Genomic DNA, 15,499 nt, shown 5'->3' on the forward strand with positions numbered 1-15,499 from the left:
ACCCACTGAGTGAGGCCAGAGATCGAAACTGCGTCCTCATGGATCCTAGTCGGGTTCTTTACTGCCTAGCCATGACGGGAACTCCCATGGAAAGCCTTTTTGACTGCCCTCTTCCACCCTCACCCTGTAGACTAGGCAACTCATGGGTCTCCTGTCTGTCCCCAGCATGGCCTCCATCCCAACATCACACAGCATTGTCAGTGCCTATTTCCCATCTGTCTTCCTCCTGAGACTGTGAGATCCTAGCAGCCCACTCCTGGCTCTGCCCCCTTCACTACTCACCCCAGTGCTGTGCATACTGCAGGCAAGAGCCATATAAGGATTTGGTGAAAGAGTGAATTCATGAACACATAAGTGATACAGATGTAACACTGCTCACAAGGGTTTGTCTACTGCAGCTGCCACACTCCTGAACAAATAGTAACAGTAGCAACTAATGTTACAGCGTACTTCACCATGATGAGATGCTTTCACATTCATGGTCACTGGACCTTCAAATCCCCTCCCCGAAAGGTGGGTGTTATCAACCATAAACAAGTAAATTGTGGGGAAGGAATGGCAGGACCAGAGCTCCAACTTCTGACTCCAAACTTCAGCTTTTTTTTTTTTTTTTTTCCTTTTTAGAGCTGCACCCATGGCATATGGAGGTTCCCAGGCTAGCGGTCTACTTGGAGCTACAGCCGCCGGTCTCTACCAGAGCCACAGCAACGCCAGATCCGAGTCAGGTCTGCGATCTACACCACAGCTCATGGCAATGCTCACCACCCACTGAGCAAGGCCAGGGATTGAACCCGCAACCTCATGGTTCCTCGTCAGATTCGTTAACCACTGCGCCATGACGGGAACTCCAAAAAATCAGTTGCTTATTCAGTAGGTCCAGGATGGGCCTGAGACTCTAGTTCTAACAAGCTCACAGGTGATGCTAAGGCTATTGGTGCTGAACCACATGCTGAGGAGCAAAGCCTCAGTGCACTGCAGCCCCACCTGATTTGCCAGCCCCAGGCATTGTCTCCTCTGCTAACAGGACGCTCCTTGATGGCTGTGCACTGTCTAGACACACCCATAGCACCCGCCAGGTTCCTCTTCCTGCTCTCGCTCTGCCTTACCCACACCTCCATCTCCAACCAGAAAGTGACAATAGGTGAAAGCGAACAGCAGTAGCAAATCTCAAGAGGCTGCTGTGCAAGGGAGTCAGTGAGCGGGGCCTGCCAGGTCCCGGGGTGCTGAGCTGGAGGCTGGCATGGTGACACTGTCCTCTCACCTTCCCACTTTCGTGATACACAAATAGATTCCTGACGTGGCCTTCTCGCCGGTAGGTGATCTGCAGCCCGTGGGGGTTCCCTATCTTCTCCGTCTGAAAGGTGGCATTCAAGTCCTTGATGCTGATGACAGCTTTGGGGTCTTTACCCTGAAAGAGAGGAAGCGGATGCTCAAGATGCTGACTGTCAGCAGGGTGGCTTCTCATCCCCTCCGCCAGTGCACCTTAATGCTTTCATGCAAACAAATTACCAATGTGGAATTCTGCATGAGTTTTCAATGTTCTCGCTCTAATATCAAGATGGACAGATAGGAGTTCCCCACTGTGGTGCAGTGGGTTAAGGATCAGACTGTAGCACCTTGGGTCGAAACTGCAGCTCAGATCAGATCCCCTTCCCAGGAATCTTCATACGCCAAGGGCACTGCCCCCACCCCCCAAAAAGATACACAGATGCTCTACTGTTCTAATGTATTCAGCCATCCCACCATTCACTCCTGCTTGATCAAATTGGCCTCTCAGAGCTGGAAAGGGGCTTGGAAAGACCCCAACTTAGAACTTCTCAAAACTTTTTAGCTGTAGAACTTTTTCTTTCTTTCTTTCTTTCTTTCTTTCTTTCTTTCTTTCTTTCTTTCTTTCTTTCTTTCTTTCTCTCTCTCTTTCTCTCTCTCTTTCTCTCTCTCTCTCTTTCTTTCTCTTTCTATCTTTCTTTCTTTCTGTTTTTTGTCTCTTTTAGGGCTGCACCTGTAGCACATGGAGGTTCCCAGGCTAGGGGTCCAATCAGAGCTGTAGCTGCCAGCCTACACCACAGCCGCAGAAACTTAGGATCTGAGCTTCATGTGGGACCTACACCAGAACTCACAGCAACACCGGATCCTTAACACACTGAGTGAGGGCAGGGACCAAAACTGCATCCTCATGGATGCTAGTTAGATTCATTTCCACTGAGCCATGACAGGAATTCCCAGCCGTAGAACTTTTTCTGAGGCAAATTGTCCATGGAAGCCAAACAAATAAAACAGATAAAACAAACAGATTAAAAACAGGTGGGGAGTTCCTGTCGTGGCTCAGTGGTTAACAAATCCGACTAGGAGCCCGTGTTCGATCCCTGGCCTTGCTCAGTGGGTTAAGGATCTGGCCTTGCCGTGAGCTGTGGTGTAGGTCGCAGACTCAGCTCGGATCTGACATTGCTGTGGCTCTGGCATAGGCCGGTGGCTACAGCTCTGATTGGACCCCTAGCCTGGGAACCTCCACATGCCGCAGAAGCAGCCCAAAGAAATAGCAAAAAGACCAAAAAAAAAAAAAAAAAAAGAGGAATTATGTAACTGTCTATCAATGATAAATCAGGGCATATCCACACACTAACATACCACAAAATTTTTATAAATTTTATTGAAGTGTAGTTGGTTTACAAGGTTGTGTTAATTTCTGCTGTACAGAAAAGTGGCTCAGGTATACATATACCTATATTCTTTGCCATTTCTTTTCCATTATGGTTTGTCACAGGATATTGAATATAGTTCCTGTTCTATACAGGAGGACCTTGTCATTTGCCAAGAATTTTTTATAGGAAAATTTAGACCAAAATATTACCAATATGAAAAAATGTCCACGATACCCATGTACGAGGAACACCCAGTCCCAGAACAGGATGTATAATAGGAACCTATTAATGCAAAAGGTACAAGCACATATATATGCATATAGCGTGTATAATGTACATATACTATGCGAGTATACAGATCGGTAGGTAGGTAGAGAGTTGTCTATTTGAACATACATAGGAAGTATGGACATATTTACACCAACACTTTTTTTTCTTTTTGGCTGCACTTGAGGCGTGTGAAAGTTACTAGGCCAGGGATCAAACTGGTGCCGTAGCAGCAACCCAAGATGGTGCTGTGACAACATCAGATCCTTAACCCACTAAGCCCTTAGGGAAGTCCAAGAACCTCCTTTTAAAATAGTAACTGAGGAGTTCCCGTCATGGCACAGTGGTTAACGAATCCGACTAGGAACCATGAGGTTTCGGGTTTGATCCCTGGCCTTGCTCAGTGGGTTAAGGATCCGGCATTGCCCTGAGCTGTGGTGTAGGTCGCAGACTCGTCTAGAATCCTGCGTTGCTGTGGCTCCGGCGTAGGCCGGTGGCTACAGCTCCGATTGGATCCCTAGCCTGGGAACCTCCATATGCCACGAAAGCGGCCCAAGCAGTGGCAAAAAGACAAAAATAAAAAATAAAAAGTAAAGACACATACACATACCCATGAACAATACACACTATTGTTTCATGTGCTTTAATCTATATATATAAATGGTGTTGGGTATCATATTATAGGGATCACTCTACATCTTGATTTGGTCACTCAACCTTATGTTGTTTTAGTTCTATCCATTTCAAGATAGACCAATCTACTTGGCTCTTGTTGATAACTACACCAAATGTTATCAATCTATTTTCCTATGGACAGATATTGAGGTCATTTCTGATTTTTTTTGCTGCAGTCAGCCTGTGTCCCTGGTATACATCTGTGAGCCACAGCGGGGACCCCCCCCCCATTATTTTCACCTGGCCCCAGACTGTGGCCACACTGAACGGATCTTCTGGGATGGCTCTGATCCATCCAGGAAAGCAAGAGGGGAAATAAATGGCAGTTTCTACATGTAGGAAATGGAGTGAGATGAAGGCTAGAGTGCTCAGATCTTGTCCTTCCTGGCTGCTCCTTCATATTCTCTTTACTGGAAACTTCTCATCTATCGGTTTTCTTTTTTTTCTTTTTCTTTTTTTTTGTCTTTTTGCCATTTGCCTCGGCATATGGAGGTTCCCAGGCTAGGGGTCGAATCTCAGCTATAGCCGCTGGCCTACACCAGAGCCACAGCAGCACAGGATCTGAGCCGCATCTGCGACCTACACCACAGCTCACGGCCACACCGGGTCCTTAACCCACTGAACAAGGGCAGGGATTGAACCCGCAACCTCATGGTTCCTAGTCGGATTCATTAGCCACTTCGCCACCACAGGAACTCCTCGGTTTTCTAAATATTGGAATATCCCGGGACTCAGTGTGGTAGATAATCTCCAAAGATGGCTCTCTCCAGTTCCTCCCCTCCTAGCATGCACAGGGCAGTCTACCCACAAAGAGGTGGCATCTATTTTCCCTTCCCCTTGAACTGGGGCTGGCTGTGTGACTTGCTTTGACAACAGAAGGCAGTTCCTGGCCTCACCTTGAAGAGCCCTGGCAGCATCCTCATTTGCCTGGGGGCAAGCCGGCCGCCATGTGGTAAGAAAGCTTGAGCTGGACGCCTGAATGTGCAACAGCCGCGTGGAGAGAGAGACACCACAGGGAGGAGGTCAACGCACCAGACGTGTGAGTGAGGGCGTCCTGGGCCCTCTAGCCCAGCCCGACCGCCAGGAAAATGGGGCAGAGGGAGTGGCCCAGCTGGTGCCTCGTGGAGTACACTGGAGCAGCCTCGGCCTGCCCAAATTCCTGGCCCGTGGATTGTAAGAAAGGAGAAACTGACATTTTAAGCCACTGTGTTTTAGGGTGGTGGGTCATTTGGCAACAGAAAACTACAATACTCAGTGCTGGGACATCTTTTTTCATCCACCCTCACTCCCTGCCTATGTGATTCCAGCCGGTCCTGTCGCTCAACCAGTCTACATGCTGATGACTCCAGCTCCAAACTCTCCCCAGACCCCTAGACTCATACATCCAACTTCCTTCTCGGTCTCTACTTGGATGACTAATGAGCATCTCAAACAAAAAAGGACTCTTGATCATCCCCTTAGGGAGCTGAGACTTTGCCATCTCAGCAAATGACAAATCCACCCTTCCAGCAGTTGTGAAACCCAAAAATCTGGGAACTGGTTTTTTTCTTTTCTTTTTTTTTCTTCTTAGGGCCGCACCCACAGCATATGGAAGTTCCCAGGCTAGGGGTAGCATCAGAGCTGCAGCTGCCAGCCTACACCACAACCACAGCCACACCAGATCCAAGGCAAGTGTGTGACCTGCACCACAGCTCGTGGCAACACTGGATCCTTAACCCACCGAGCGAGGCCAGGGATCAAACCTGCATCCTCATGGATCCTAGTTGGATTTGTTTCCGCTGCACCACGAGAACTCCTGGGAACCATTCTTGATTTCTCTTTCACACCCCATGACCAATCCCTTGGTAGATCGCCTTGGCTCTGCTTCCAAAATACATGCAAAATCTGACCACTTCTAAGTTGACCTCCTTCGCCATTATCCTGATCTAACCCATTGCTCCTCACCTGGATTATTGCAGCAGCTTCCTATTTATTTATTTATTTATTTAACTTTATTTTGGGGGCCACACCCATGGCATACGGAAGTTCCTGGGCTAGGGATCTAATCAGAGCTGCATTGACAGCCTATGCCACAGCCACAGCAAGACCAGATCCGGGCCTCATCTGCCACCTAGGCCACAGCTTGAGGCAGTGGTGGATTCTTTTCTTTTCTTTTTTTGCCTTTTGTCTTTTAAGGGCTGCACCCAAGACATATGGAGTTTCTCAGGCTAGGGGTTGAATCAGAGCTGTAGCTGCTGGCCTACACCACAGCCACAGCAATGCCAGATCCGAGCTGCATCTGTTACCCACACCACAGCTCACAGCAACACCGGATCCTTAACCTCCCGAGCAAGGCCAAGGATTGAACCCTTGTCCTCATGGATGCTAGTTGGGTTTGTTAACCACTGAGCCACAACGGGAACTCCAATGCTGGATTCTTAACCCACTGAGAGAAGTCAGGGATCAAACCTGAATCCTCATGGATACTAGCCAGGTTCTTAACTCACTGAGCCACAACAGGAACTCCCAGTAGCTCCCTAACTGGCTTCTCCACTTCCACTCTTGCCTCCTCCCTGCCCTACCCTCAACCCAGCAGCAGCCAGAGTGCCCCTCTTAAAAAGTTTTAGTCAAAGCATAACCACTTCTCTGCTTAAAACCCTCCTGTGGCTTTCCAAGAGCAGAGTAAAATCCAAATGCCTAAATTTTTTGTAAATAATATATCCAATAAGGAAATTATATATAGAATATATAAAGAACTATGACACCTCAATAATAGACAAATAACCTAATTAAAATACGGGGAGGGGATGCGAATAGACGTTTCCATAAAGACGATGTACAAATGGCCAGTAAGTACCTGAGAAGACCTGCAGCATCACTAGCCACGGAGCAAATACCAAGGGAAATCACAATGAGATATCACCTCAGACCCACTAAGACGGCTATAAACGAAAAGGCAGATTGTAAATGTTGGTGAGGATGTGGAGAAACTGGAACCCTCATTATTCGTGGGGAGATTGCAGAAGGGTGCAGCCCCTTTGCAGAATTCGTCAAAGACTGAACCTAGGGTTCCCATATGATTCAGCAATTCCACTCGTAGGTGGCATTGCCTAAGCAAAAGGGAAACATCGATTCCCACGAAAACTTGTACATGAATGGTCACAGCCGCATTATTCACACAAGCCAAAAAGTGGAAGCAACCCAACTGCCCTGATGAATGAATACATCGAATGTGGCACATCTGTTCAGCGGACTATTACTTGGAAATGAAAAGAAATGAAGCGCTTAGACATGCTGCCACTGAACAGACCTTAAGAGCATAATGCTAACTAACGGGAGCCTGTTACAAAAGGCCAAGTAGTGCACATTTCCATTTAGATGAAATGCCCAGAATAGGCGAACCTATAGACAGAAGGAGATGAGTGGTTGCCCAGGGCTGGGGGAGGGGAGTGGACCGGAGGATTAGCGCCGACACGTGTGGGGGGGTTTCTGAGGGGTAATGAAAATGTTCTCGGAGTTCCCGGCGTGGCGCAGTGGTTAACGAATCCAACCAGAAACCATGAGGTTGCGGGTTCGATCCCTGGCTTCGCTCAGCGGGTTAAAAGATCCAGCCTTAAAAAGACCAAAAAAAAAAAAAAAAACCCAAAAAACCCACAAGACAGTAGATACAGGGTCTGAATCTTATTTCATGAAGTCAGGGAGTTAACAGTCCTTGAAGAGTAGAATTGCTGCATGTAGCAAGACAGAAATACAGGTGGAATGGAGAAAAACTAGGTAAAAGGGGACATTGTACTAAAACCTGAGATGAATGACCGTATTTTAGTGTATGTCACTACCCTTCTGCTAATACACGTCCGATGTAAATAGCGACACGACAGTCCTGCTTAAACTGCGTAGGATCGAAGAGCAACTACTGATGCGGACCTTGACGTCCACCCAAAAATGAGGAAGAGGGTGGTCTTCTCCCTGCCCCCCTTCTTCTCTGATGATAAAAATGTGGCCCTCTTTGTTCTCAGGGCTGCCGCCTTCCTGTGCCAGCCTGCTTGTGTTTCTCACACGTGTCCTACATGAATCAGCTCGCCCTTTGCCTGTCACTTTGTCTCACGCCGAATTCTTTCCGCCACAAGGCAAAAGAACCTGAGTCCTGACAGTGTGTGCGTCTAAGTTCTGACACCAGGCGAGTGGTTTTAAGTAGAAGACAGTGTGTGTTCAAGTCCCCTCCTTAGTCAGGTGTGGGTTCAAGTCCCAGCCCGCAGGTGTGAGGCCCAATCTGAGTGTTGGCTGGGTTCGAATCCCTCCTGAGAAGGAGTACAGTTTCACAGGCTTCTTCTGCTTGCCTAGATAGAGACCAGAAGTGTACCTTCTCGGAAGGGTTATCTTCTATTTTTTTTTTCCTTCTTTTTAGGGCCGAACCTGCGGCATATGGAAGGGCTGAATCGGAGCTGCAGTTGCCAGCCTACACCGCAGCCACAGCAATGAAAGACCTGAGCCACATCTGCGCATCTGCGACCTAGGCGGCCGCTTTCGGTACTGCCAGATCCTTAAAAGCCGGGGGTCACTGAGCAAAGCCGGGGGTCACACCCACATCCTCATGGACGCTGTGTCAGGCTCTCCACCTGCTGAGCCATGACAGAAACTCCGGGTCCTCTTTTCTAATCAGCACCCGTGTCCTGCTCAGGGCTTCTGCACATACCGTTCCCTCTGCTTTGACCCTTCCCCTAGTCCTCTGCTCAAATGTCATCAGAGAGGCCTCCCCTGACCACTTGTGATAGCGCTTCCCCACCCCCAGGCTCCCATCATGTTCAAACCCTTCACCCTCTTTTATTTATTTATGTATTTGCTTTTTTAGGGCTACACCGTGACATATGGAGGTTCCCAGGCTAGGGGTCTAACCGGAGCTATAGCTGCTGGCCTACACCACAGCCACAGCCACACAGGATTGAAGCCTCATCTGCAACTTACAACACAGCTCACGGCAATGCTGGATCCTTAACCCACTGAGCGAGGCTGGGAACTCCATTTTTTTTTTTTCTTATATTTTATTTCATCGAACTTATTGCCACTGGATAGACTATGGATGGATGGATATTTTGGTCACCACCGCTCTTTATCCACTAGAATGGATGCTCCATGAGAACAGGAGCTTAGTTCATTGCTGTGTCCAATGCCTGGAATAAGGTCTAGCATAGTAGGTGCTCAACAAACTTTTTTTTTTTTTTGCTGTGCCCTTGGCATGCAGGCATTCCAGGGCTAGGGATAGAACCCACACCAAGCAGTCACAACATCAGGATCCTTAACCCAGTGAGCCATCAGGAACTCTATTAATACATATTTCTTGAGTGCATGAATAAATGGACTAAAATCTGAGTTCCCGTTGTGGCTCAGTGCATTAAGAACCCACTGAGTACCCATGAGGGTGCAGGTTCGATCCCTGGCCCCATCAGTGGGTTAAGGATCTGGCATTGCTGCAAGCCTCAGCATAGGTCGCCATCGTGGCTTGGATCTGGCATTGCTGTGCTATGGTATAGGCCAGCGGCTACAGCTCCAATTCGACTCCTGCTCTGGGAAATTCCATATACCATGGGTGTGACCCTAAAAAGACCAAAAAGGGGGGAAAAAAGGGAGTAAAATCAAGTGATTGCCATAGGCTTAATCATGGACCAGTTGGAGCCTACCTAGGTGAAGAGGACATGTGGTTTTTAGTGGACTGGATGGACTGTGTAATAAGGAAAAGTAGCCGAGTGTGGTACCCAAGTCTCAGTGGCTGAGAACATCCACAGTCCAGGCACCTTGGATCACCATGTAGAGCTCAGGGGGGTGACAGCCAGCGCTTGGGGAGGGGACCCCTCACGACTGGGCCTCTTACCTCTTCTTTAGTATAGTACTTCAGGAGGCCTTCTCTTGCCAGGAGGACAAACCTCCTTCGCAGGAACTGTGCGTTGTCCCTGCCCCGCTTCCACAGGAACCCTTCTCGGTTACCTTCCACCAAAGGTGAGAAAGAGTGAACATCCAAGGCTTTAAGACAGATAAGCAACTCATGAACCCTGCACCTCAGGGGTGGAATGAAGCTTCCACCTGCGGCTGAAATGTCTCAACTCTAACTTAGCTATTTCAGCTGCAGGACACGGGAATCCCATCAGGGGCTGAATCTGAAATTCTGCACAATTTCAGGTAGGCTCCTCCCAACTTTCTTTCTTGGCTGTTTCCTAAGAACACATAGGAGACCCTTAACAAGGCTAAGTACTGAGAAACTGGACTGGTCCTGAAAGAGGCAAAACTCTGCAGACTGTGGGAATAATGAGCAAGCTCCAGGCCTCTGCTGGTACAGGAATACTCTGTGCTCCTGGCAGATAAAAGGTTAACCACTGGAGTTCCCTGGCGTCCAGGGGTAAAGGATCCAGCTTTATCACCACTGTGGCTTGGGTCACTGCTGTGGTGCGAGTGCGACCCCTGGCCTAGCAACTTCCAAATGCCCTGGGAACAGCCAAAAAATAAAAGAGTTAAGCACTGGCCGCCTCTGGTCCTCAAAGAGCAGCTCTGTACACTTTGTTCTCAAGGTCAGTGCCAACTTGGATTCAGAGAAGCAGCCAGAAACTACCACAGGTCCAGGGCCACTGATGATGTTGCGCCCTGTCCCAAGGTGGGAAGGGAGGCAAAATCCAGACCATGTACCTTCCCAAGACTTGTGCCACAGCAGGGGCTGCATTAGCCAGAAGTGGGGTGTCTATTGCTACCTAGCCTGCCCAGTGGGTGTCTTTTTGAAATTTCTACTCAGACTCTATACACCCTATGGCCCTGCAAGGACCTGAGACAAATACACTTCTCGGCCACTCAGACCATAAAACCCCACCAGCTGACATGTTGCTATTTCAGAGGGAGAAGAACCCACATCTTGGCCTCTGTGGCCAGAGCAAGGGTGGTAGGTATCTCTCTGCTGAGCTTGTTCCTGATACTCAGGCACTTTGTTTTCTAGATCTCATCAGAACTAGACCTCAAAAGACGATGAAAATAACTTTACCTGGGGGCGAGATGATTTTCCCATCAGCCATAAATTCCTGTCTCTCATACTTAGCTCGAATCCATTGTTCCTTTAAGACCCTAAAAAGAAAGCATCATTAGTCGGCTGGGTCTGATGCATTGTCTTCCCACGGCAACTTTCTGAGAACCGGCAGCTGAGGATGGGAGCCTCGTGGCGGTTCCTCTCTGCCTGCTCAGGCTGGCCAGGGTTTCTCTGCTTGGGTACCATTAACATTTTGGACCGGGTAATTCTTTGCGGTGGGGGGCTGTCCTGTGCTGTGTAGGATTTTAGCAGTAGCTCTGGTCTCTGCCCCCAGATGCCAGGAGCATCCCCTCCCAAGTTGTGCCAACCACAAATGTCTTCAGACATGGTCTCTCCAGGGGCAACTATCTCCCCCAGCGGGCAATAGGCAAACCACTGTGCTATTCCAACCTCAGCCTCAGCCTCTACGGCAATGAGACTGATACCAGCTCCCTTGCCATCTGCTCTGCCACACCCTCCTGCATTTTCATGAGCTTAAGCCAGGAGAGTACCTGAGCCTCCTCCTGTAGCCCACCTGCGAGATCTGGGCATGCTACACTGGACAGAGCAGTGGTCTTGGGTCTGACCACCTGGGACCCAGCCACATGCTACCACTTATCCACTGTGTGACCAAGAGCCAGTTACTTAACTCCTCTGATCTTGGGGATTATGCCAAATAATATTCTACCTACCTACCCCTTGAGGTTGTTGAGAGGTTTAAATGAATACGAAGGGCCTAGAACCATGCTGAACACATAGTAGGTGTTTGATCTTAGCCCAACCAGATATTGTCATTCACGACCCCCCACAGAAAACCCATGCAGCCCAGAGTGGACTCCATTTCAATTGTCTGGTTCCCGGTTGCCTTTTCCAGGCAAATGTTCTAAGATTTATTTGACTTCATCCCACAGCCACAGGGAATGACCTAGAATGGAAGACCTGGCCCAGACCCATCAATCAGAGTCTGCCCTGGGCTGTGAGAAACAAAAAGAGCAAAACTAAAAGAGATGGATTGGAAGCCCTCTTTGGAGTCGAGCTGGGAGCTGGAGCTGGGAACTTGGACGTGACCTTGCTCCCAGCTCCACGAAGGCAGCCTGACTGAAAGAGGCAGGAATGGGAGCCGGAGAGACTTGACAGTGCTGGAGCCCCAGCCCTGACCTTCCCAAGCATGGCTCTACCTCTGCCCTTTCTGTGGTCTGATCCCCAGACCCCAGAAACATCTCCTTTTGCCTAAGCGCATTTAAACGAGGTTTCTGTTGTGTACCGTCAAGAGCCTTTCCGAATGCGTGACCCTCGCCCGAGGGACACCAAGGAACCCTGAGCCACAGGATCAGAGCTGAGAGAGGGACTGGAGGCAGAGATCCTGGAAGTGGGGAATTCAAGGGACTTTCAGAATTGGGGATGGAGGCCAGTAGTGTTCAGCCGAAAGGGGTTAAAGTACACGGCTGTTGGAGTCAGGACAAGGAGGGTCTATGTAGCGCAGGCAGAGGGCCTAGAGCTTAGTGGGTGCTCACCACCTGCCTGTCCCTTTCCCCTCAGAGCAAAGGGCTGAGTGACAGCAGTGAGGCAAAAGGAGCCAGGCCATCTCAAATTAAGCCTGGTACATCCTTCAGCTGGGACCAGCCGGTATCCCAAAGCAGACACAGAAATGGATTAAAACTGGCGTGAGGGGTGTCCTGTGAGAGGTTTTTCACGTAAGTTATCTCATTTAATCTCCACCACCGTGCTACGCTATAGGCATCGCTCACTATCTGCAGTTCAAAGATGAAGATGCCGCAATGCAGGGAGATGTGCTCACTTGTCTATCTTTTCACAGCTTGAGAGTGGTAGAGTCGGGAAGCCACACTGGGGTCTCCTGATTTGCAAGCTGTGCCTGCCCTGCCACTCCATGCTGCATCAGTGGCCCCTGGGTGGTTTAAATACTGGGAAATTGCAGGACACCAGGTATGCTGGTATAGTTTGTGCACTGCCCCCAAAGTATCCTGCTGAGGCTAGAAATGCAGCCAGCTTCCCACAAGCCACGCCCCCAGGAGGGTGTGTCTGCCCAGAGGGTGACCTTCTCCCCATTCATACAAGGCTCTGTCTCTCTTGGCCTTGGCAGTGAGGCTGAGTCCCCAGGTGGGAGGCTCAGACTCAGGCAGTCAGTCTTGCAGAGGTCTGGGCTCACTAGATACCAGTGTCACCCTGACCCCTCACCGCCTAGGGATCTGAACCCTTCTGCAGGTCCATGGCCTGCACTCCCAGCATGTTGGATTTTCCCTGTGCTGTGGTGCAGCCACACAGGCCCTGGTGTCAGATGGCCTAGTCCCAGCTCTGCCTCTACAAGCCTCAGGATTTTCACCTACACCAGGGGTGTAATGGCAGTATTTATCTCACAAGGTTGTTGAGAGCAAAATTAACGCACACAAGCATTTAGCACAGGGCCTGGGACGTAGGCAAAGCTCAATAAATACTAGTAGCTGGAGTTCCCGTCGTGGTGCAGTGGTTAACGAATCCGACTAGGAACCATGAGGTTGCGGGTTCGGTCCCTGCACTTGCTCAGTGGGTTGACGATCCAGCATTGCCGTGAGCTGTGGTGTAGGTTGCAGACGCGGCTTGGATCCCGCGTTGCTGTGGCTCTGGCGTAGGCCGGTGGCTACAGCTCCGATTTGACCCCTAGCCTGGGAACCTCCATATGCCGAGGGAGCGGCCCAAAGAAATAGCAAAAAGACAAAAAAAAAAAATACTAGTAGCTACTATTATTTTTATGTTTAGTGTTTTGGGATGTGGAGCCTAAGAAGCTGCCTTGGAGCAGCTCAGGCGGGACAGCCTAGGCACAAGACACCGTAGAAAGAAGCTAGAACACCTTTGTTCAGCTAAAATACCAGCTTTCCTCTTCTCAGTTAAGTTAGTCATCACCTGTAGGCTATGAGAACATCAAGGCCAAGGGACAGATCCTAAAGAAAATACCCCATTTCACAGCTGTGGAAACTGAGTCCGAGAGGGGACGTGACAACCCTAGCTGTGAAGACAGAGAGGGGCTTACGCCGGGTCTGGATGTGTCCTCCAGGACAGAACCAAGGCTTTCCTGGCTCCACCTGCTGGGCAGGTCCTTGGGAGAGACAGGCAAAGGCGCCTGAGAAGGGGGAGAGGGGGGAGGGCGAGAGGCCAGGAAATCACGCACTCACAAGCAGTCATTGGCCTGGGGGACATAGTAGAAAGCAGGGACTCTGGCTTCATACTTGGCCTTCACTCGGAGGTTCCCATTGCGAGTCATAAACTGCAAGACAACAGCAATTTGGGGTAACGTTAGAACTTGAAAAATGGTGAAATGAAACCATGGTCTAACCAGAAGGCTATTGTTCTCAATGGCTCTGAGGCTGAGTCAGGAGACACTCCCTCTGGAGTCTGACATGTCCCCCCGAGAGGCTGGGAAGCCCCAGCTTGGCACAACGAGGTGCTGTAACAACCATGCCCCATGTAGGCAGAGTACTTTACAGCTCTCAAGCCTTTGTTCATTTGCTCCTCCTAACCAAGGTGATGCTGTCCCCAGTTTACAGGCAAGGACACTAGATTCCACTGAATAGCACAGGGAACTATATCGCATCACTTGTTTTGTTTTGTTTGCTTTTTAGGGCTGCACCCGTGGCATGTGGAGGTGCCCAGGCTAGGGGTCTAATTGAAGCTACAGCTGCCAGCCTATGCCACAGCCACAGCAATGCCAGATCTGAGCCACATCTGCAACCTACACCATGGCTCATGGCAACGCTGGATCTTTAACCCACTGAGCGGGGCCAGGGATTGAACCTGAAACCTCATGGTTCCTAGTCAGATTCGTTTATGCTGAGCCACAATGGGAACTCCTACATCTGACCACTTGTGACGGAGGAGAATGCAGAAAAAAAACAATGTATATGGATGTACAGCTGGGTCACTTTGCTGTGCAGTGGAAACTGGCAGAACATTGAAAATCGACTATAATAAAATTTTTTTAATTATTAAAAAACAAAATAAAACAAGAAAATAAATAAAGGCGAGGACACTGAGGCTCAGAGAGGTTAGGTGACTTACCTCAGATGACACAGCTAGTAAGTGGAGAGCTGGGATTTGAACCCAGACCTAACTCCAAAGCTCATGTTCTTTCTCCCACCCCCTCCACAGGTGGCCGGGCCCATGGGCAGTAGAGTCCCTGAAAGTCCTCAAGAGGCAGATGGAGCTGGAGGCTGGAAGAGGTTCAGTGCTCACCCCATAGAGTACACAGGTGAGGAAGATCATAGGGCCTTTTGGCACCCGAGAGACCCAGAGGCAGATGTGCCAGGAGCAGCCCTGACCAACAGTGAGCACTCAGTAATAGCAGTGGCATATCTGGGGTGAGGACACGTGTGGGGAAAAAAAATTAGGTTTTAATCTATGTCCTTTGGATAAAATGAGCTCAATCCTCCCCTTCTCCAGGGGCTGCTGGGCTGTGGTGCAGGATTTGCATGGGCTTTGGATCCCAACAGAACAGGATTCACGTTCCAACTGTGCCATTTATTCACTGAGTGACCCATGGGCAATACCTAACCCCCCCCCCCCAGCTTCAGGAATGTCACCTGCCAATGAAAACGATGTGGGCGGCAGGGGGAGTGAGGCGCAAAGAAATGACCTTTAGGTGTATGTGCTGGTTTCCTGTCTTTCTCCTGTACTAGAAGGTAAGCTTCATGTGGGCAGAGACTTTATCTTGTTCACTGCTCTCTCCTAAGGCCCCGCAGAGGTAGGCTAGGCTTACAGTAGTAAACATCTTGAAGGCACTGAGTAAGGCATCTAGCCCAGTGGTCTGGCACAGTGCCTGGCAAACACGGGCACTCAGTAAACATGAGTCTGCTTCCTTAAGAGTCCTCGAAACCCTCAGCAAGCCAGCACTGTTTAGAGCTGCCTGTTC

The 15,499-nt window shown here is 49.6% G+C and overlaps 1 protein-coding gene across 5 annotated transcripts in view; it reads right to left on the bottom strand.

Moving 5' to 3' along the window:
• The window catches only part of ADAP2 (ArfGAP with dual PH domains 2), a 28,748-nt gene that overhangs the window by 11,592 nt on the left and 1,657 nt on the right, over positions 1–15,499 (bottom strand). For all 5 annotated transcript variants that reach the window (XM_047756556.1, XM_047756554.1, XM_047756558.1 and 2 more), the window contains exons 3-6: positions 13,767–13,858; positions 10,579–10,658; positions 9,427–9,539; positions 1,262–1,408 (exon numbers count right to left, since the gene is read on the bottom strand). In XM_047756556.1, coding sequence (XP_047612512.1) covers positions 1,262–1,408; positions 9,427–9,539; positions 10,579–10,658; positions 13,767–13,858 — 432 coding nt within the window. The remainder of the gene's footprint in view (positions 1–1,261; positions 1,409–9,426; positions 9,540–10,578; positions 10,659–13,766; positions 13,859–15,499) is intronic.

This window comes from Phacochoerus africanus, chromosome 14 (genome assembly GCF_016906955.1).
Source record: "Phacochoerus africanus isolate WHEZ1 chromosome 14, ROS_Pafr_v1, whole genome shotgun sequence".
NCBI classification, from domain to species: domain Eukaryota; kingdom Metazoa; phylum Chordata; class Mammalia; order Artiodactyla; family Suidae; genus Phacochoerus; species Phacochoerus africanus.